General features: G+C 52.0%; 8 protein-coding genes across 8 annotated transcripts; 2 read left to right on the forward strand and 6 right to left on the reverse strand.

Annotated features, from left to right (window-relative positions):
- Positions 1-1,117: 1,117 nt before the first annotated feature.
- On the reverse strand, positions 1,118-3,616 carry Slc35a3 (UDP-N-acetylglucosamine transporter; the record flags this gene model as incomplete). Its single annotated transcript, XM_036641784.1, has 5 exons — positions 1,118-2,203; positions 2,261-2,487; positions 2,550-2,886; positions 2,935-3,075; positions 3,152-3,616. The coding sequence occupies 5 exons, from the start codon at positions 3,614-3,616 to the stop codon at positions 1,118-1,120; spliced, it is 2,256 nt and encodes a 751-aa protein (XP_036493310.1).
- Positions 3,617-7,695: 4,079 nt separating this feature from the next.
- Positions 7,696-8,971, forward strand: CGCS363_v009936 (uncharacterized protein; the record flags this gene model as incomplete). The annotated part of the gene is made up of 4 exons (XM_036641785.1): positions 7,696-7,848; positions 7,906-8,393; positions 8,455-8,519; positions 8,580-8,971. The coding sequence occupies 4 exons, from the start codon at positions 7,696-7,698 to the stop codon at positions 8,969-8,971; spliced, it is 1,098 nt and encodes a 365-aa protein (XP_036493313.1).
- A 336-nt stretch (positions 8,972-9,307) lies between these two features.
- Positions 9,308-10,476, reverse strand: CGCS363_v009937 (AB hydrolase superfamily protein; the record flags this gene model as incomplete). Its single annotated transcript, XM_036641786.1, has 3 exons — positions 9,308-10,276; positions 10,324-10,339; positions 10,430-10,476. The coding sequence occupies 3 exons, from the start codon at positions 10,474-10,476 to the stop codon at positions 9,308-9,310; spliced, it is 1,032 nt and encodes a 343-aa protein (XP_036493312.1).
- Positions 10,477-10,950: 474 nt separating this feature from the next.
- CGCS363_v009938 (uncharacterized protein) lies at positions 10,951-13,173 on the reverse strand (the record flags this gene model as incomplete). Its single annotated transcript, XM_036641787.1, has 7 exons — positions 10,951-11,540; positions 11,603-11,742; positions 11,791-11,994; positions 12,044-12,684; positions 12,735-12,913; positions 12,967-13,041; positions 13,095-13,173. The coding sequence occupies 7 exons, from the start codon at positions 13,171-13,173 to the stop codon at positions 10,951-10,953; spliced, it is 1,908 nt and encodes a 635-aa protein (XP_036493318.1).
- An 800-nt stretch (positions 13,174-13,973) lies between these two features.
- smtB-2 (Succinyl-CoA--L-malate CoA-transferase beta subunit) lies at positions 13,974-15,652 on the forward strand (the record flags this gene model as incomplete). Its single annotated transcript, XM_036641788.1, has 2 exons — positions 13,974-15,171; positions 15,225-15,652. The coding sequence occupies 2 exons, from the start codon at positions 13,974-13,976 to the stop codon at positions 15,650-15,652; spliced, it is 1,626 nt and encodes a 541-aa protein (XP_036493317.1).
- A 22-nt stretch (positions 15,653-15,674) lies between these two features.
- fsdR-0 (Fusaridione A cluster transcription factor fsdR) lies at positions 15,675-17,778 on the reverse strand (the record flags this gene model as incomplete). The annotated part of the gene is made up of 3 exons (XM_036641789.1): positions 15,675-16,194; positions 16,263-17,430; positions 17,592-17,778. 3 exons carry the CDS (start codon positions 17,776-17,778, stop codon positions 15,675-15,677), a joined length of 1,875 nt encoding a protein of 624 aa, XP_036493515.1.
- Positions 17,779-18,795: 1,017 nt separating this feature from the next.
- On the reverse strand, positions 18,796-19,062 carry CGCS363_v009941 (uncharacterized protein; the record flags this gene model as incomplete). The annotated part of the gene is made up of 1 exon (XM_036641790.1): positions 18,796-19,062. One exon carries the CDS (start codon positions 19,060-19,062, stop codon positions 18,796-18,798), a length of 267 nt encoding a protein of 88 aa, XP_036493086.1.
- Positions 19,063-20,052: 990 nt separating this feature from the next.
- On the reverse strand, positions 20,053-21,462 carry MTP4 (Metal tolerance protein 4; the record flags this gene model as incomplete). Its single annotated transcript, XM_036641791.1, has 4 exons — positions 20,053-20,079; positions 20,136-20,350; positions 20,411-20,665; positions 20,727-21,462. 4 exons carry the CDS (start codon positions 21,460-21,462, stop codon positions 20,053-20,055), a joined length of 1,233 nt encoding a protein of 410 aa, XP_036492630.1.
- Positions 21,463-21,500: the final 38 nt, after the last annotated feature.

Raw genomic sequence — 21,500 nt, forward strand, 5'->3', positions numbered from 1 at the left:
CATCATCAATCTCTTTGAGTCCAATACTGACTGCTAAGGAGTCATGCTGGGTTCTGGAGGCTCCGAATATCAGGCGCTTGCCGGCCGACAGCGGTGCAGCAAGGTGAGGTATATCTGCATGTAGTAGCACGCACATATGGCAGCTCTGGTAATTCACATTGGCTAGAAGACGTGACTGATATCTGTCATCATATTCAGTCGATAATTCTCTCTGACTGGACGATGAAAGAATGATGGCTGCATGTTGAAGGAGACTGTCGCAGTCGTCACACGTGGAGTGAAGCTGGGGATGTGACATGTCAGTATGCGGAAGGGAGGGAAACGAGTGTGCCGTGAAGAGGAATCAGGAACAAGTTTAATGCCGCACCAAGTGAACGCGAAGGCTGAACCGACCTTATGCAATATCCCCACGCTGCAAGACGACGTGGCCTTGGGTTGTTTAGATTGGTTCGGCAAAGATTCGCCAAGAGTAAGCTCAACTGCGCCTACTTAGGTTATTCGTAACCCAAGTACTCAGGCCGTTTAATGCTGCTCTCCGCCATCATACGCATGGGCATGTCAGCAGGTATGACATGGAACTTTGGTTTTTCTTCTGCTTATGCTGTTACTGCCACGTTCAAAGCGATCGACATAGATCAACGTGACCTAGATTGATCACGGAGGTTGTTGTCCGTTAAACGACGCTTCTATATGAACATGTGCCATAGCTACACACAAAAAGACAAAATAAACGTGATCCGAGTATGACAGGACTCGAACCTGCAACCACGGCCAACTTGGTAATGAGATACCGGAAGACCGCACGCTAGCCATTGCGCCACATACCCGAAGGTGGATCGATTGTTGATGGTCGCGGTTGTTGCTTAACACAGCTGCTCCACTGTTGGTGACGGAGAGCAGTATCCATCCGGTCTTCGGCGTGGGGCTGTTGCGCGATGCTGGCATTGACAGCTTTGAAGTCGCCATACGTTGAGTATGATTAGGATGAATCACTTTCACGTGAATTCAAACTCCGAGGAAATTCTGTTAGTGAAGTAAAGCCAACTTAATTTGTGCTATGTGAAAAGAATTGAAATGAATCGGTTATCGCTATGTCTAATGCCCCTTACCCCGAAGTTTAACGCCGTTCGCTTTTGGTCGTCCGTTGATTTTGACCAAGCCATGCAGTCTGCTCATCCAAGCGGCCGTAGTGCGCATCTACAACCTCTTGCTTCAAATAATCCAATCGGTGTCCACAGCGTGTCCACTTCACATCATGTGGTGTCGCCGAGTCGTCACAGCATCCTCCCCAGCAGTCCCCGATACGGTCAATGAGCGACTGGAATGGCGCGCTCTCGCTGCGTCGGCTGCGGTCGATAATGTTCAACATGGTCGGGATCGCAACCTCGTGGAACAGGTCCGCGCAACCGTAAACGTAAGAAAGGAAGATGAAGTCGGCGAAGAAGCGGCGGGGGATGTAGTAAATATCCGACCAGCCTACGCAGAACTCATCCTCAACGACGTCGTATCCGCGGTTCATTCGAATAATCTCGCCGTTGACGGTGACGGCCTTCTCGTTCCACTTGTGGTACCATCCCCACCATTGAGGAAACTTCTGCCAGTCGTTCATACACATGTACCTGGGTCCATCACCCTCAAACTGGCGCGTGTTATGCGAAGTCGGGTACCAGATGGACTGGCGGTTTTCGTCAACCCAGCCCATGGGATCGATCCAAGAGTCGAAATGGAAGTACATCAACCCCTCGATGTCTGGCTGCTCGTCCAAGATAAGCTTCATCGTATGCGCCACTTGCATATAAATCGTCTCGTGACGGTCGTATTGCGAATGCGTGAGGTTGTGGTAGGTCTTCGGCTTGTCCTCCATGACTTCCGGCATGGAAATGTGGACAGTGTGGAAGAATGGCTTGTACTTCATGATCAGAGGCACACGCTCCATGCGCTTCGCGTTCCAGCGAACCATGGCCAGAGTGTTGCTAAAAGGCGAGGCGGTAAGGTTGCCTTCGCCAGCTTGAATTTGGAAAGGTTCCTTCTTGTCCGTGAAAGGCCGAATTATATCAGCCGGCGGTGTCAAGCAGTGGCCATCGGTGTCGTCCCTCATGACAAGTCGATACTCGGGCGTGTGCGGGGGCTCGGCGATGGTTGCGAAGGGTACGATGCCAGCCCCGATGACGCTGGCCAACGTCAGGAGGCTGAATTTCAGCTTCTAGTACAATGTAAGCAAACTTGTCAATACTATGTGACTCTGTATTAAAACACTTACCTTTGATGTGCCTACAAAGTAAGCTGGCGCTCGGTCCTCAGTAGGCGTCGGCGCGCTGTAGTCTTTCAGGGGGCTGAATTTCAGGTAGGCCAGCGAGGCAATGAGTATGAGCGCGGTGCCTGGGATGATGAAGTAGCTGTATCTGACGGGCGTGTAGCTCATTGAAGCCAACAGTAAGATAATCGTAGTGGCGTCGTTAGTGAACCATCTGGCCCAGGAGTCGATGTCTAGTAAACTGAGGTTAACAAAGAAGCGCGGCATACAAAGGCCTGACCACAAGGCAACTCACGTTTAGAGGCAACAGTAGAGATCAGACCTAGCAGCGTCATCATGATGACAACTGAAATGCCTCTGTTGTTGTAACCGTCGAAGAAGCCTGGCTCCATCACATTGGCATAGCGTACAAGCGCATGCGCGAACAGGTTGAAAACAACACCAAATGCGCCCAGGATCATGTTGGATGCATTTGAGCCGAGCTCGGTGTTCTTGAGCAACTTCTCTCCATAGATGTCAGACAAAGAGCTAAAAGCAGACTGTGCGACGAAAGCGAAATAGAGGTGCAACTGGTATGTCGAAGCTCTCGTGCGATGTTGCGGGTAGAATTGGGAGAGGACCAAGCCTGAGGTCTGTAATTGTTAGTAGCCTTTTTGCCGGGAGATACTAAAACCGCATACCTGGATCAGAAATGCCATCCACCTTGTCTTGGGCCCTCTCAACCCAAATGCTGGCGTCGCGAAGAGAGCGGCGCCAATCGCAATGCCGCTCTTCATCAGTTGGACAGTTCCAGGGTCGGCCACTAGATAGTTGAGGAACAACTGGTTGGCAGAGATATCACGTTAGCTTTCTTCATGCGCAACAACTGCATGGTAGGTAGAGCTCTTCCAATCATACCAAGTTGCTGGCAATCATCTGCAGAAGCGCGATCCTCGCAAAAGCAAATCTGATCTCCGCACCCGCATCTCCCCAGACGAAGCGCCACAGCGCCCTTACACCTCCAATCTTTTCATGCGCTGAAACTTTCTCGATGTTGTATTCGAGCGACGACCGTCCGCTGTCGTAGTTGTCGAGATCCAACTCTTCCGATTCGCCGAGCGAAGAATACTCGGTGCCATTCGCCGTTCGTCTGCGCACTTCGCGATTGAATAGGATCGTCGAAATCAGAAACCTCAGGAACTCGGAAATCGTTAACGCAGACGTCGGAGAGAAGTTGAATTGCCCTCGTTCGCGGGCGTCGAAGATGTTTGCTGCCGAGCCGGCTTGGAAGAGGACGAGCCCGAGCGCTGTGAGACACGGGACGAGCCCGGAGCCGGAACCGGTGAACGCCAGCGCCCGGCGCAAAGTCGACCGGACCGCCATAGCGCAAGGCGAAGAAAGATGCGAAATACGGCGCGGTGGGTGTTTCTCGGATGACCGTCGCTTCTCGATCTCGCGGAAGGGTCTATTTGCGCGGGCGAGGGATCATGTTTTCGCAGAATCGATCCAAGTCGAGTCGCTGGCACAGAAAGGAAAAGGACAGACCGCTTGGCGACGACCTACGAGTCGCGGCGGGGGGGATCAGCATGTAAAAGACACCCCGGCTTCACGGTTCGTACGGGCACTTGAGGTGGCATGTAAAACCGGGGACTGGCAGGGAATCAAGCTCTGGCAGGGCGATGGTTCTGCAAGGGCCAGCGAGAGAATTGTTAAGAATAACTCGCGACGGTGGGGTGTGAAGATGCGCTTGTCAGGGGTAGACAGCGGCTGTTTTGCAGGACATCAAGGAACCTTCCATTGCGACGCGGATCCTCTCTGTTAACAGATTGATTAGGGTCGCAGTGCGTCAGTTCGCATGATCCCTGAGAGACCTTCTGAAAATGCGCCGCCAAGTGGACCGAAAAGCTATGGTTGTCTCCGTTTAAGCAAACCTTCTCCTGTGGGCTGCCGAAGAACTCGGCAAGTCCTGTTCGCCCACTATCAGGGCAAATGAGGATGGATCGTCGGTAACTCTGGCAGAGAACATGGCCAGTAATTTTCAACACCGCTATGAAGCGTTGTAGGGCGCAAAGGTAAGATAGGATAGAAGAAATATTCTCCCAAAGAACGTTGGCGCGCCGCGCGTCCTGTAACATGTCCTCCAAATCGAACAATGCGGAGAAGCTTCACTGACTGTGCTGCATGGCATGGTCGATGGTGGCCTTTTTCTTCCCATCTTGAGACTGAAGAGGCACGTGTTGGACCTTAGCATGAGTCGCAACGGGTGCCGCGGGATGGCACTTCAAGGGCACAGCCTGCGCCAGAAAAAGTGAGATGCGCAACCGAAATGTTAGTCTGCTCTCAGCGGACGCATCCAATTGGCCTGTCTTATCGACGAAGACTAGGGCCTGGATACGCAGTACCAATTTGGGCTCGTTTGAGGGGGCTCCATGTTCAGCACGGTTCAGTATGGCGTAGCAGTGACGGAATGTAGCGCTGAAAGAGCGTGTTCAAGGGGGAAAGGACCCGTTGAAGAGCGGAAAAGTAGGGCTACAGACTTTCAGTCAGGAAAGCACCGCTGGTCCGTTCGCTGTCTTGGGCTGAACTCTTGCTGATGGCAGGGCGGCAAGAAGCGATGACTCCAGAGGAACTCCGCCCTCTTCATCTCAAAATCTGGGATCAGTTGTTCGTCGCACTGCGCTTATGGATGGACTTTGGTAGCTTGGCGGCGGCTGTAAATTGCTGAGCCTCTCCATATTCATCGGGCGGATTGCGAACCTTGGCTCATCACATGAGAGACGGGCGCATGTTCCTGTGCCTCTGCCCCGCATAAACCCATGCTTCCCCCATTCCATGAAGACATGCGTAGCGATGCGTTCCTGCAGCCTGTTGAACAATAGGAAGCTTGGTGTTCTCACGGCACGATATGACTGTTGGGGTGGATGAAGGTAAGTTGTAGATTTGACCGCAGTTAGCAGATCATGCTTGGGAGTCCGGTGCTGGAGTGCTGAGTCGTGGTCGCGTCTGCACGTATCCGTAGCTCGGATTAGTAGCGCAAGCAAAAGTCCCATTTCCCGCCATCTATTCTGCCCCCATCTCCGCTCAGTGAGCACTGCAATTACATGATCACTAAGATGCCCCCAAAATGATGCCAAGAGCTTTGCCGCTGCCAGACATGACAGAGGCCGGCCAGACGGACCCCCTGCGTTACCACTGCAATGAAACCAACAACGCTCAGTCAAGGCCGACAGCAGCGCAGCCTTCACACCCACACAATGAAGCCACCTCTGCTCTTGCGACATGCGCCCGATCACGCTGTCTGTCGACTGACAATTGCGCCTTCTGGCCCCTGCCAGACACCACGGTGCATCAGACCCCCACAAGCCGACACCATTCGAAGCGAAACTTTCCAGCTCTAGTACCGCAGCTTGGTCCAGATAATTGACTTCCGCTTACATTTCGGTGTTCGCCGTTCCACTTGATCGGCGGATAAGTTTTCCATTTTCATTTGCGTCGTTATTTTGATCTTGACAGCTCTTCGATTCAGCTGAGTTCTATTTCTCAGCTGCCAGAACTAGTACAGGAGCTGAGATGAACCCACCTCATATTATTTCTGGTTGCTCACACGATGGCAATTAAGTGATCATCAAATGAACATGGTCGATGAAGAAGCACCGCAGTACTTACAGTAATCCCATACCCATGAAACCAGGGTCAAATGGAATGCAACACTATTCAGCCCGAGAAGAGGTCCATCTATCGGTCCGTACCGAGATAGGCCCACTCTGCCCCAGAATGCCACTATTTCCATTGCGAACGGCTAATGGTCAGTTGCCGACGTGAACTGTGAAGACGGACTTCGCGGGATATGAATGACCGTCTCGTTCCCGCCACGTCGCGATACTATAGAACGTAAGACATTATGAATGTTTATCAATCGTAGTCGAAATGATGAGGCTTCACATGCTAGTGGTGGCGGCCACGTCTTCTGCAGCGCGCCAAGAGGTCTCTGAGGCAAATCATTGAGCGAGCCGGAACATCTTCAAGGAGCATGAACCTGATGAAAACACTAGCCCGGAGATGTATCCGGGTTACTGGCTGCTTCAATTTCAAAGACCAAAAGATCAGATAAACTTTATCATGTGTTGGTCCCGACCTTGGGCGCGGTTTCCAGTGCCAATACTGACTCTACGGCTCTTACTCATCGATGTTCTTACGTTCACGACCATCGGAACATGCCAAAAAGATACCACAAGCTCCGTCTTGGCTATTTCAAGTTCGTGAACATCCAGATTCAGCGGGGTCTCACCACAGTCTGAGGCCTTATGCGGAGCAATAATGTCCGCCTGATCTCGCCATCTCATTACCCAACGAGGGGTGGTCGGCTTCAATTGCCATAGGGCTGCGTCTTTGATTTAAACTTCAGCGTCAGCCCCAGGCTAGAAGCTTTATGAAACCATGCAACAAACCGAAGCGAGAGCGGCACGAGAGCATTCGCTCTAACATCTGATCATAGGAACTCTCTCGCAGATTGTGACGCAGACTCGGTGTCTGAGCGCAGTTTTACTTCCGACGCTTGATGCCCAGCAGCCATCTCGAATGCACCTAGAACAAAATCAGTGGCTGCCAACTACTGTCCAGTCTGACCAGCGTTGCATCGGTAAACCGTTGAAAGTTAGGTCGGAGAAACCAAATGAAATCTAAGCACATCATGTAAAATATCTGCGTGTTATCATTTGTTAGAGCCTCCTGGACGAGATGTCTTGGCAGTAAAGGGATAAACAAGAAACATTGAATGGCTCTAGGCTACCTGGGACGCTTCGTCCATTGCAGTGTTTCATAGGCCAAGGGCATTTTGGTGATCTAAACTCCGAAGAACTGACTCACCTAGCCAACACATCCTTGCTGATTCGTCAAAGGCATCTGGTGAAGAAGGCAGTCTTTTCGACCAACACGGTCAATCAGCTCATAATAGAGTTCATACATCAGATAACCTCTTCACACCATCGGCTACTTCCCGAGGGATGACACCTTGCCTCATGGTCTGGACTTCCGTGGAAGTGGCCAAGTCGAGTTGTATCGCCGACATGCGTCCTCTCTGGATGAAATATCCCGACAGCGGCCTCCCCGGCTTCTTGCCATCGAATGTCTTTCTCAGCACTCAAGACCGCACTTCCCGCTCACCCGCCTCATCGGGCACAAACAACCCGCCTCCTTCCCGTAGCCGTGCGCCGCAAGATGAACCTTAATGAAGCGCGCGAGTTCCAGGCGGTGGCACCGGCTCTCGGGGATATCATAGTGTGTCCAGGACGACCTGGGTCGACTTCTTTTGATATTTGGGAGGATGTCGCTGCCTCTGTGCGTCGGGTGTTTCCTACTTTATCCTAGAGCCATCTAGGCTACTTCACTCATTTCACGACTTGACGCCCGCAGTCGACTCGCGTTGGCGCCGGGGTTGAAAGGCTTCACTCGATGCGATAGCGATGGCGCAGATCGAGACGCGGGGGCCACTGATCGGAGGAATAACGTGGTTTCTTTGCTTCTTTTGCGGCGCCTTTCTAGCTTTGCGTATATACGCAAAGTTGAGTCGACATCAGAAGCTGTGGTGGGATGATTGGATCCTGATATTCTCATGGGTAAAGTTACCGATACACCAGCCTGGTTAAAACACCTTGAGCTAACTTGATATGTAGACATGTCTCCTCGTCGAGTCCATCATCACCCAATTGGGGATTAATCTCGGTTTCGGCCGCCACTTTTACGATGTCAATCCCCAGACGAATCTCCTCACGATAGCGATGTACACCTCCATCGGCGCCTCGATATCATGTTTTGCCTCAACGGGCAGCAAAGTTGGATTCGGTGTAACGTTACTGCGCCTTACAAGCGGATGGTTTAGGGGCTTCGTTTGGTTTGCCGTGGTCACTCTGACACTTGTGATGTTGCCAAGTGCAACTCTCACTTGGCTGAAGTGTACGCCCGTACAGAAGAACTTCAACAGGCAGATGGAGGGCACGTGTTGGGACGAATCAATCACCCTCAACTACGGGATCTTCAACGCCGCATGGTGCGCTGCTATGGACTTCTTGTTGGCTCTGGTTCCTTGGAAGCTCATCTGGGGAATGCGCATGCGCAAGCATGAGAAGCTTGGTATCTGTGTCGCTATGAGTCTTGGATGGCTGTAAGTCCATTCTTGTGCTGGCTAAATCATTGAAACTGGAAGCTGACATAGCCTTCAATAGGTCTGGTGTCTGTGCCATCACAAAAGGTGTCTATCTTGTCCAACTCGAACAAGGGGACTTTTTCTGTGCGTTTCACACCTCCGACTAGTGGGCTTTTGGTCTCAGTTATTGACTATTCTTTTCAGTTAACGGCATGGACGTTACGATTTGGACAGCTGTCGAGACAGCAACCGCCATTGTTGCTAGTTCGATACCAGTCCTGCGAGTGTTCTTCAGGGAAAAGGCATCAACTCTTGGATACGAAAAGAGTAACAATGAGAATTCGAACGATGTCGTACTGAACACATACCACACCAGAGTCGTCGATTTGTCAGTCGCAACCGACACATCGAAGCCGCTAGATGAAATTTCAAAAGAACTAAAAGCGGACGAAACCCGGAGAAATACTATTCTCCCCGAGATCAGGGAGTTTGAGCCACTTTATGACGAAATTACGAGAGAGAAATGCTTCGATGTCGAAAGCCAAAACGGAAGTCGAAAAGACGAAATCACAGAAAAGAACGACATGTCGGCTTAGGAAGTCCAAGCCCATGATAATTGGAAACAGGAGTGAAGGCATTGAAACACATGATCTCAGTGACCGATGATGATGGGAACGTCCAACAGATTGATGGCGGACCACAGAGACGTCTCATGGGCCAGATCACATCAGACAGGAGGACAGCACACTCGAAGGAGCAAATCAGAGAGAGACATGGTCCTTGAGTTTCACTGATGGAGGTGCCTAATGGGACAAACAACAGTGACAAGTCGCCGATTCTTGATAGGTCTTTGCAGGTTTACCTGCCGAAATAATATTTACTTGCATAATTTGATTCGCCGGGTTTGGTTGCTGGTTTGTATGGAAATGCATCTACACTGACATGATTGGGTTCACGGCAAGTTCTTGCGTGATTACTTCCTGGTTGGGAGTTTCCTTTCCCAGCAGCCAAGCTAAGCCGTTAAAAGTATCAAAATGACACTTGGTGGACAGCTTGCAAGGAAACATGATATGACCATGAGGAGCTCCGGGATAAACGTCCAACCTAGTCTTGACCCCATGATCTCTCAAAACTCTCTCATAAACCAGACCGTCATCTCTCAACGGGTCTGTACCGCAGACCTGGAAATAGACAGGTGGCATCCCTTTGTGAGGATCCTTGGCATTGAAAGGTGAGAGGTCAGGCGATTTCATGTCTGCGGAGTAGGCAAGCCCCATGAACTCCATACTGGCCTTATCAATGACCGGTCCTGCCGCGTTCTGCTCCCTCGAGAACCAAACGTCCTTGTACTTGGCAGGTACGATTTCTTCCTCTAGTATGTAGGGGATTGAGAGCCAAACTCCTGTGAGGGGTGGGCTGAGCCCTTCATCGAGGGACTTTTGAGCTGTGACTGCGGCCAGATTACCGCCAGCAGATGCTCCTCCCAGGATAAAGCCCATAGCCGGGTCGCCGCCGAAGGTATGCGCGTTTGCTGCAATCCACTTGAGGCTGTCCCAGACATCGTTGGGCGCCGTCGGGAACTTATGGGCTGGCGCCAGGCGATACGATATGTTGACGACGACGGCGTTGAACAGCTTGGCAGCAATGCGCGCGTAGGGGCTCAGTTGAGTGCAGTCTCCCATGATGAAGCCACCCCCGTAGACGAAAACGAGAACCGGGTGCTTCCCGTCTGGGGAGGGGGGCTTGTGGATGCGAGTCTCAGACTGATAGCCATCTCTCATGGTGATTTTGATTGAGTATTCGATGTCCGAGTCTTTCCGGGCAGTCTTTGCCGCCTCCATCATCTCTCGCATCACATCCTGGGTCCCGCCAAACGAAGGCATTGGGTGGGCTTTGATGAACTGGCTATATTAGCAAGATGACAAAAGCGTCTAGACTCCTCACCAACCGCATCAATCTCGGGACTGTCTGAACGTTAGCTCCTGACTCAAGACCGAAGTGCTTGGCAGATTCGACATTTAGAACTGAAATTCTGAACACTAGTGGTCACATACTCAATGGTTCCCAACGGCTCAATCTTCTCTCTGGTGTCATATTCCATATCTGTGATTTAAAACAAGGTCTTGTCGAGTTGAAACTGCTGGTAGGTTTGACGTTGATAGTAATGAGACCTAACTCAGCAGACTCAGGCTAAGCAATAACGTCGTAGCTTCACGAGACTTGGAAGCTCATGATCAGCATGGAAATATATAAACATAGTGTATTTCTACCCCGCAATATCCCACAGCTGGCCGCCTGAATGACGATTTTCCGGTTTTAGGGGCAACATGGTGTGTAAGGAATTCCGGTACTATTGCCGTTCTTGGATCGGTTTCGGGGTGTCGGGGACCAGGAAATTCCCGTAAACTCTCCCAACTCCGTTCAATGCTAAGTGCTAGCTAAACACTCGGTGATAGACATGGGATGAACCAATGGTTCATGAATGAAACTGTGATTCGTGAATTCTGAATTTGTGATGAGTTCTGAACTTTCGATTTTTCTTTTGACAAATATCACAATTGCCGAAAGAACAGAGCTAGAGTCTACTTGTTTGAAAACCACCGATCGTTGTGTCCAAGATAGAGACCGGGACTTCCACCTCCTTGTCCCTGAAGTAGTCAATGAATCCCTTCCCGAAACCATCCAGTCGCTTAGAGCTACTGACACCACGCCCGAGGATACCATACACAACAAAATGCACGGCGAAAATGCCCGGGAACTCAACTCGCTCGATGGAGAAGTCTGCCTGCCAATCGTCCCCCATCATCTTTTGCACCTTGGCGCGAGACATGTACGAACGCAGCCAGTCCCATTGGGCCTGTGTTTGAACGTACAATCCGAAATTCAGATTGGCTCCCTTGTCCCCGGAGCGCCCATGGGCAACTTGACCAAGACGAACGGTTTTCAGGTCGCCTTGGATCTTCACAGGTGCTTTGGTGTCATATGATTCACGATCACCAAGATCCTCAAACTTGGGCGGTGGTGTCGTGTCATAGGATGTCGTTGTGCCGTCCGGATTCACGAAATGGAAACGCTCCTCAAGATCGTGCTGCCGCCATAGTGCGGGATAGTATGCAAGATAAGGACGTGGAGCCAACGCGCGCGAGTCCAAGGAGGCGTGAAAACCTATCATTCTCATTCAGCAATACTGTCCAATGATTCTATGGTGTAAGAGCTGCAATACTGACCGGAATAGTGCCGCAATGAAATGTCACGTACTGCGCGGTTGATCGCGTTGAGGGCGTCCGGCTTAGTTGACTGGGCAAAAACGCGGATGTAAATCGTGTTGCTGTTCTGATTCGTCGGGTTGCTTGCAGGAACGCCAATCCTGTATTCTGTTAGAAAGAAATATGAAGTTAATCCGTGGCTATCATACCGTTGAAACTCCAAGACGTCCAAATCCTTCAAGGTGTCATCCCCGATCAGAGCTCTGATCTGCTTTTCAAATAGGGCAGCCTTCCTTTCGTAAGAATGACCCGTAGCGTTGAACAGAGCCTGGAGCTCATAGCCACCCTTGTAAAAGACGGCAAGTTTTGTGGTATCTGGTGGCGGAGCACCACGGACCCCAGAAACACGAACTCTGCAAGCTGTTCAGCGTCTCGTTCACAATCGCAGTGTTTGTAGCTTACCTATTATCCTCCACCTGCTCCATCACAACGCCGTCCAAGTATGCCTTGACATCGCTGTTGAGGTAGGCATTGCCTTGAAGCTCGTACAAAAGCTGGCTTCTGCAGGTATCAACGGTCACCATACCACCTGTATCTGCATGCTTCGTAATGATACATGTTCCGTCTTGTGAAATCTCTGCAATTGGAAAGCCCGGGTTGACGAAGTGATCGAGGTCGAAGTTTTCAAATCCTGAGAAGTTCCCACCTGTGACATATGCCGAACACTCGATCAAGTGCCCGGCGACGAGAGCCCCCGCTAATTTGTCGTAGCTCGTGTTGTTCCAAGACCACCAGTACCACGCGCAAGCAATGACGGGGCTCGCATCTGAAGCCCGGCCGCATATGACTATGTCGGCGCCCTTCTGCAGGGCCTCATAGATGGCATGCGCGCCGAGATAGGCATTGGCTGAGACGATTTCTCTTGGCTCTCTGTCTTTCTTGGTGAACATGAACGACTCGGAGGTCAAGGTGACATGCTGGTTAGCAGAATCAAGATGAGCCAGCGCTTCCTCTTTTTGCTGAGGCATATGTTTTCCCAATTTCGGTAGGACATTATCCCCAGAAACATAGGCGACTTTCAGGTCGTAGCCTCTCTCACGCACCTTAACCGGGGTCAGTTGTCAACCGAGTTTATGGACTTCGAGTTACACACCAAATCGGCCACTTTCGAGGCAAGGCCTCCGGGATTTAGGGCCCCTCCATTGATTGCAACTTTGATGCGTTTATCCGCAATAACGTCAATAGCTTGCAGCAAGCCTTCCCAGGCAGTCTCCTCATAGCCGTTATGCTTTCCTTGTGCATAAGCCTCGGCATTGTTGGCCATGTTCACCTCTGAGATCTCATTAGCATATTACAGACCCTTGGGAATAATGAGTTGGACATACCCGCCAAGTAATCGCCGGTGATGAAATCGACATCTCCGAGAGTTGCCTGTTTGTACATTTCTCTTGGCGGGTCGCCTGTAAGACTTGTTAGTACAGTTGAGCGGGACGCATAGCTGACAAGGCCCTACCATGGTAGCCAGAGCAGTTCGCAATCCGAACAGGCCTGATGCCCTTCGCCCCAGTTCTCCAGTTGTCGTTTGAAGCCATCGTAAGCCACGGGATCTTTTTCCGGAGTCGTATGGAATTAGAGATGTACGAGATGCACTATTATTCCTCCCGGCTCCCAAATCGATGCCGAATTGAGGCGGTGATGAGTTTAAAGCAATGGAATACAGCGGAGCACTAGGATCAGGACTGACACGGACTTCTCTGACTCGCCTCCAATCAATGTTCTCGGCTAAACAAGTCCGAAGCATGCGACCGCTCTACGTGGTTGTCGTTGGGGTTGCTTTTGGTACGTCATGGAGTGGGTTCGACCTCAATAGTCCCAAAACTCCGGCGCCCAAGCTCTATTGCCAGAACTCCGCGCCCTAAAACTCCGGTGCCAGAACTCCGACCCCATAATGGGTGGCCCAGGCTTTTAACGATGCCTCGGCTTGTACAAGCGGTGCGCTGTCCAACAAAACTGAAGAGTTGATGTTGATGATCCTGAACTAATGAGAATGTTGTTGGAAAGAAGTGGATATTGGCCCTGAAGATAACCCAAAAACAGCGTGCTCACGCCAAGCAAACAGTACCAACGTCGAGCCCGATATCGAAACCCGTCAGACAACGGTTGCATTCGGCCGAGGGATGTAAGTCGAAGTTGCCCACCACCGGAGTTTTGGCATCCATGAAACAGTGTGGACCGTACGGGTCTTCTGACTCGGACTAGTGAACGATTTCCGTATCATGACCGCAATTATCGGTGTGAATCTTCTTCATTAAAATGGCGTGCATCCAGAGAGCAAAACATTCTGCGGACTCTCGGACTTATCAAAGTCCAACTTTGGTCAGCAATAATCACCATGTCAAACTACACCATCTCCGGCGAGGCCACTCGCATCCTGAACGATGTCTTACTTGCCGACCCTGGCCTCAACCTCCCAACTTCCTTCAAAGACGCCGCCAAGAAAGTCAAATTCGTCGCAGACGACGACAAACCATTCGTCCTCACGCCGTTGAAGATCACGGAGTCATGCGCCTCTCTCACAGCCCTCCTCGCCACAGCAGCCAACGTCGCCGCTGCGGAGAGGTACAGCATTGAGCTCCAGGATGTCCAGGTGAATACCGACGCTGCGACTTTGTTCCTGGAATCCGTCTTGCTCCCCAGAGTCGGCGGCAAGTCGTTCGTGCAGCATCCCCAGATGATGAAGGAGCTTTCAAAGATGGATCTGCACCGGATGTCTGACCCTATCAGACGGTACGCGACCAACGTGTACCAGACGAAGGACGGGCGGTGGTACCACCTGCACGGGTCCATGAACGCTGAGCCGACGATGAAGATGATGGGTGTGAGCGATGTCGACGTCAGCCCCGAGGAGGCGATCAAGATCTACAGCGACAAGGTCGCCCAGTGGGATTCCAAGGATATCGAGCAGACGGCCAATGAGCAGTACAAGCAAGCTGGTGTGATTTGCTACACGCCCGACGAGTTCTTCAGCAGCGAGCATGGCAAGATCATGTCAAAAGAGTCGTTGTGGAGCGCCACCAAGATCCCGGCACCGCGGAAAGGCTGGCCTAGGGTAAAGGACCAATCTGGGTTCAAGCCCCTCGCCGGCATCAGAATCATCGACTTCTCACGCGTTATCGCGGGCCCGGCGGTCTCTAAACTTCTCAGTCTCCTTGGGGCCGATGTTCTGCGGGTGTCCTGTGACAAGCTGCCCGAGTACGCACCGACAATGGTGGACCTCCAGACGGGGAAGAGGGACACCAACCTGGATCTCAAGACCGACGAGGGCAGGAGCGCGTTTGCAGAGCTGGTGAAGGGCGCAGACATTCTTGTAGACGGGTACCGCCCTGGGGTGTTGAAGAAGCTGGGGTTTGACAGTGCCACCCTGCGCATACTGAGTCCCAGTCTCATCTACATGCGGGAGAACTGCTACGGCTTCAAGGGCCCGCTCGCCCATCGATCTGGGTGGCAGCAGATCAGTGATTGCTTGGTAGGCTTATCATATCTCCAAGGCAAGTTTCTCGGGCTCGACGAGGCTGTTGTGCCATTGCTCCGTGAGTACATCCCTACCCCTCCATGATGTCGAATGAACTAACCATCCTTCAAGCCAACTCCGACTACCAAACTGGGCTGGTGGGTGCCACAGCTGCTGTCCAAGCTTTGCTAGCGCGCACGAAGGAGGACGTGACCTTTGACATCGACATCAGCTTGACCCAGTACAACATCTGGTATTATCAGCTTGGATTATATTCTGAGGACCAAAAGCGGGAGCTGCGAGCCCGCGACCCTGAGTTCTTACCACGCCATTACGATGACATGAGCGTGCTTGTTGGGAAAACGCACGCATCGTGGCAGAAGATCCGGTCCGATCTCTACACACACCCTGAGTACTTCTGGGACATGTCCGGGAAAGAGTACGGTCTCGAGGATGACATCAAAGTTTTGGCACCGGCATTCAAATTCTCATCAACCACCCTGGGGTGGGAGGTGCCAACGGGAAGGAGGGGGCGATCGAAGCCTGAATGGGTATCTTAATTTTTGTAGCCCTTGATGAAGTTCATCCGAGGGGATCAAAGCTGTTGTCGCCTAAAAGATATTCAAATTCCCAAGGCACGATTTCTCTGTCCGTCATTGTTTGATCCCACGATATGAAGTTGGTATCGAGGACAGGGGGCTGCGCATTTGTGACCAAGTCAGGTTCCGGCTCAAATCTGAAAGGTGAAGTGGCTCTCCGCGGCGTTGTTTGGCAAGAGTTTCTGAGGCTAGTTGTGCGGCGTTCAAAGTCAGCCTCAGTGCCGTTGAGCACTGTTACGGATCGTTCCGGGTCAATATCGAGATTCTCTGCTGGCCCATTTACATGCAACCTCACTGCTTTGATAGCAGCATTGTAGACGCCCAGGCAAGCTGTCGTAACAGGTCTCAGGTACGACTCCGTCTCCTCGTGTTCAAGGGACATGAGACGTCTGACGCCGTCACAAATGAGGTCCAGGTCGTCTGTTGCAGTGGAGATGCCTGGTCGACGTCGGAGGTGGAGCGACAGAACGATGATGGCTGTCACATTTATCGGAATAACGTCCCTGGAGTCCACAAACGTCAGTACTGTGGAGCCCCTGAAGTTTGAATGAAGCATCCGTCATTGACTTACCATAAGAAACTTCTCCAAGTCCCTGGAACGAAGGAGGCGATGTTCAATATTGACCTTGCGGCTTCAAGTGAGCGCTCGATGGACTTAGAAGAGGGCGTCCGATGATTTTCGGAATTGCTGGACCTCTTCCATTCTACGTCGCCTTGAGCTCGATGAACCAGGATGACTGTGTGGTAGTATGTGTAATTAAGACGCAGAACTGAAGATTGCTTTATTAGCTCAGGGTATCTTTGCAAATTTGGGCAGAGACCAAAGGATGAACGCCATTCCTCCAAGTCTCGATGCAGATCTGTGGTTTTCCTCTTGATATCATCTGGCTGGAGGCCTTCGCTCAAGTAAATCTCTGAGTACAACTTCGCCTGAATGACCGCGAGCCGGGTCCCGGCGGAGAAGACCTTGGATGATGCAGGCATGGAGTTGCTATTGCTAAAGTCAGGCTGCGACTGAAGATCAGGTAGGTCCACGTCAAAGTCGCCAAAGTCTTGCGCGGGAGGTCTGCCTGTGCGTAGGCTCAGCTCTCTATCCAGGGAAAACGCTAGCCAGAATACGTTAATTCTTGTCGTCCTTTCCAGCAGACTCAGGGATGTGCCGCAGTTCTTTCTGTGTAGTCCGATGGAGTGGGCGAGACGAATGGCATTCGCTACCAGCATGAAGCTGGGTTGCGGATTAGGGGTTCCCAGGAAGAACCAGGCGAGGGTCAGCAGAGCCTGGACCGACATGAGTTGTGTGGCTCTGAGGAGAATGTCGAGGACAGTATCTAGAGCATTTGCCGCATAACTCCACATGAGCTCCTTATCCGTTGAGGTACCTTGTTCAACACGTCGTCGGTGGGAAATGGCAAGGACAGCATTGAATGCAGTCCACCAAGCTGGGCTTTTTTCCGACTCTCCAGAGTACTGTTGTCCCAGAAGAGCAATAAAAGCCGGTGGATGGAAGATAGGCAGTGCCATGTGGTCTTGCTCGAAAAAAGTATTCACCAATGACAAAGCCTCAGTCCATGGTGGTAGGGGACAGTGTAGCTTTCTCTCAAAGACGCCCTGTAGTTTGGGGTGAGTCCACAGAGACCAGGGCCCTGCTTCCGAATCTGGCCGCGCGGTCTTTTCGCGAGCGTTCGGAAGTTCCAATGGGACGGGTTGAGCTCGAAGCAATGAGATCGCTGATGAGGATCCTGAGCCGTGTTAGTATGCGGTTGGAAGCTCCGGAATAAGATGCAAGACGGCCATACCGAAATACCGTAAGTCTCGCCCTGCCCCCATCAACGAGTCTCGGCCTGCTTTCGATGGATCCTCAGAGGGTGTTGTCTCGGATGGAGACGCACTACCCACAAACGGTGGCCGCGAACTTGAGCTCCCTTCGGCCGAAAATCTCCGCGTTTGCTGCTGAGCACGTCTTTCGGTCTCATTCCTCTCTGCACTAGTGCCGCGGTGTGGCGCTCCTGGGGAAATGCCCGGGGCGGCGGGTTGGCGAGCTTGTTGGCGGAGGCGTTGTCGTCGTGCTGGCTTGCTGACGTCGGCATAGTTGCAGGGTGCTTGTAGACCCAGACACCTGCTGCAGACGGGCCTGGCCCCATCACATTTCGCTTTCTTGGCGCGACAGACATCGCATGCCTGGTCGATCTGTCAGTGTATGCGTATTATTCTGCAAACATTAGTGGACTTGCCTTGGCGAATCGTCGTCTCCTATCCCCCGACGATACTGTGTCCGACATGTTTTGAGGAAAGGGATGGCTTCTGGCAATTTGCATCAGAGGACGCGAGCCCCCTAATGACTGCTGCCACAACCTTAGTCAGCTGTTCTTCTGGCGCTCTCAGTGGGGTTAACAGAGCGCTAGCGCCCCGCTCGCCCATTGGCCGGCAGAAGCGCCTCCAAATGGTTCTCGACGACAACTTGTGAAAGGACCCTTGGAACAATTTTGTGATGAGCCTCAAAAGTTCTCAATCCGGTCATGTTTCCAAGGTACATTGTATTTCTTAGGAAGAGTTGGCAAGGGGCCAAAAAAAGACGAAGACAAAAAAAGGGTTGAAATGGCAAAAGAATCAATCCACTTGAACCCTTTAACCCCAACGATCAGATTATGGCTCACCAGGGCGCTGCGATTGCGCTGACCTGACCACTGGGCCACTTTGTTCTTCTCGTCGGTTGAGAGCAAAGTAGAAGAGGCAGGCTCATATAGGCTTCCGCCTGAGGTTGGCAGCAGGTGCCCAATCGAGACAAATCATACTTCGAGGCAAGAGCGGCCTTCCATTACACTTGCTGCCTTCTTTCATCTGGAACTGCCAATTACTCACTCACTCACACTATTGCAGTACTGGATTTCACCTGAAATTTTGACGACTCAATTTGTCTCTCGTATTCTTAGCGTCTGAGTTAGTGATGTGGCCAAAAGTGAAGCTGCAACTCTTTCCATCTCAGCCTCCACCTTCCCAAAAGCCTCATCATCCAAGCCCATGTCCTTTCCCAAGTATCATCCTTCCTTCTCCAAAGACCTTGAGCAGTATCCATGCCTCATTGAAAAGCCATTCCCAAAGTTGCTTTAGGCAGTGACCTCCTCGGTAGCAGCAGCAGCAGCGTCACCATCCTTCTTCTCAATGCCGGGGGCAGTGAAGTCGCAAGTGCACCAGCAGGCGTTCTCGCAGCTCTGGTCGTACTTGTCCTTCCGGAAGCGGCCGTCGTTGGTGCAGACGTAGTTGTAGGGCGACTTCTCGCAGTACCAGTTGCCGAGGGGGCACTGGATGTAGCAGCCGCGCTTGTCGAGCTGGCCGAGCTTGGAGTTGGGAGCGGCCTTGTGCTCGGTGGACATGACGAAGGCGTTAGCGGTGGCGGCGAGGCCGGTGGTGAGGAGGGCTATTGTGAAATTTTGGTTAGATGTGAACTTTGGTTTTTGATCGAGTGGCGCGTGGAAGGGGAACTTACTGGAGAACTTCATCTTGACGAGTTGTGAGAGTGAGTTGGTTTGTGAAGGGATTGTTAGTTTGTTGTGGTGTGAAGTGGTTTTGGTTTTCACAAAGCTGTGGTGGTAATGGAAGTGTGGGTGAAGGTGAAAGGGTTAAGGAAGAGAAGATTCTCAACTGGAGGTCTTTTTAAGAAAGGGAGTGGAGAGGTAATTCAGTTGAGAATAAACAGATCCAAATCGCTTGACCTGAGAGAAAGCATTAGGGCTGGTGGGTGAAGGGAAAATCTCACCTTCTTGACCGCCCAGCTTGGTTGTTTGCTGGTTTGATGTTGTTCGGGAAGGTGCAGGACCACAGGCCGCACCTTCCAAGACTTCAAACCTCCTGAGAGGGATCCCAATTCACAATACACACATCAGGTGAGATGTTAGGATTGACAGCCATGGCCTTTATCGTGGTATGGTAGCCTGGTAGGATGGACGAACACAAAGGAAGTGGCAGTCTGTGACCTTAGGCTTGCAGCAGTTTGGTCTCTCCCTGTGCAAACATTGTATTCTTGCCACAACAACAAAGATTCCAGGCGTTGAGCCAAGATGGCCTTCCCACAAACCGAACAACAACAAAGGCGTCATACTCCAATTGAACTGTCAACTTTGAATTATAGCACATTGTGCTTCTCAAGTCCCATTACTAATCTTGACAATCTATCCGATGACCTTCTATGATGACGCAAGTCCATGCCTTTTCCAGCCCCTGTCATATGCTTGCCCCCAAACACCAAATACGAAGAGTCGAGCCGCTTGCTTCTGCCTTGTTTGCGTGCCCCGAGTCCATGAGAGTAAGAACGGCCTCTCTCAACCATCCATCGTAGACCACAGCTTGTCCTACGTCGAAACCCATCACAGATTCTTCTTCAAGTCATGCTCCTGGATCAGGGTAAGTAGGGACATCCTCTGCAGGACGTTTGGCAAAAGCCACTCACCGGCTTGTGACTCGTCTCGTAGTCAATGTGAACATACGCCCTCTCGACGCCAGGCAGCTTCTCGATCTTGATCTGCAGCGCCTCCGCCACGTCATGCGCGATCTCCAACTTTTCGTGGCGGTCCATGACGATGTCGATCTCGACAATGTAGCGCGGGCCGCTGTGGTACGCGCGGACCGTGTCAATCTGCTTGACATCGGGGGAGTGTGTCATCGCTGGCCAGGATTAGCAAACACCGCACACAATTGACAAACAAAAGTCGCTGAATGACCTACCGATGTACGTGATGAGCTGCAGAAACTCAGGCTCCGCAGAAACACCAATCAGAAGCTGGAACTCCTCGTAAGCAGTCCTCAGCCACAGTCCGGCGATGAGGAACGAGAGGATGATGGCGCCCATCGGGTCGATCCACCACTTGATCTTGCTGCCGGCGGAGAACGTGAAGATGCCGAAGCCGTTGATGAAGAGATCGTTTCGGTGGTCGCGCCAGAGGATCTCGACCTGGGAGTAGATGTGCTTGATGGACCAGCCTGCGCCCTGTCAGCATTCATCCCCCAACTTAGATAGAACAGAAAAAAAGCAGATACTCACAGTAAAGGAAGAGACAAAACTTGGTCCCAAACGCAATCGCCACAGCAATCACACTAGTCAGATTGAACTGATTCGTCTCCGTATCCGAGCCCGCCGCCAGATCCCTCGCAGACATGACAATCAGCACCAAACTCACGCTGAACATGATGAACGAAAACACAATATTCCCCGCCGTCGAGATACGCGCCCGGCCAGACGGGTACTTCTGCGTGTCAACCTTCTTCACCGCGCGGTGCGAGAGCATGAGCATAATCCCAGACAACGGGTCGAACACGGAGTCGGCCATCGTCGTAAACAGCGACAGCGAGCCGGACGAGATGGCCGCGTACAGCTGCAGGGCGGACAGCACGACATTCGCGGCCAGACTGCCCTTGACGGCGATCTGGTACTTGACGTTATTGTCGCCCTGCGTCTCCTTGGCCTCGCGCTCGTGCTCGTCGACGGACTTGAGCAGGGCGCGGATCTTTGTGTTCTGCGTGCGGTAGAAGTCCTGCAGCTTGGCCTCCTTGGCGCCGCCGCGGGTGAAGTTGTGGTGGATGCGCCTGCGGGCTGCGCTGGAGGCCGGGCGGGTGCTGAGCAGGCCGATGTCGGTTTCGGACTTGATGTGCGTGCCCAGGTTGTAAGGGTCGTTGAGCTCCGACGAGGAGAAGGAGCGGGATTCGGGGTCGGCGCTGGCGGCGTTGAGGGAGGCGAGGTCTATGCCCGTGCTCGGGGCTGTTTTTGTCATTGTAGACATTGTTGAGGTGTCTTCAAGGGAATGAATTAGGGAGAGTA

This window comes from Colletotrichum siamense (assembly GCF_013390195.1).
Source record: "Colletotrichum siamense strain Cg363 chromosome Unknown KSG_Cg363_contig06, whole genome shotgun sequence".
In the NCBI taxonomy this organism is placed as follows: Eukaryota; Fungi; Ascomycota; class Sordariomycetes; order Glomerellales; family Glomerellaceae; genus Colletotrichum; species Colletotrichum siamense.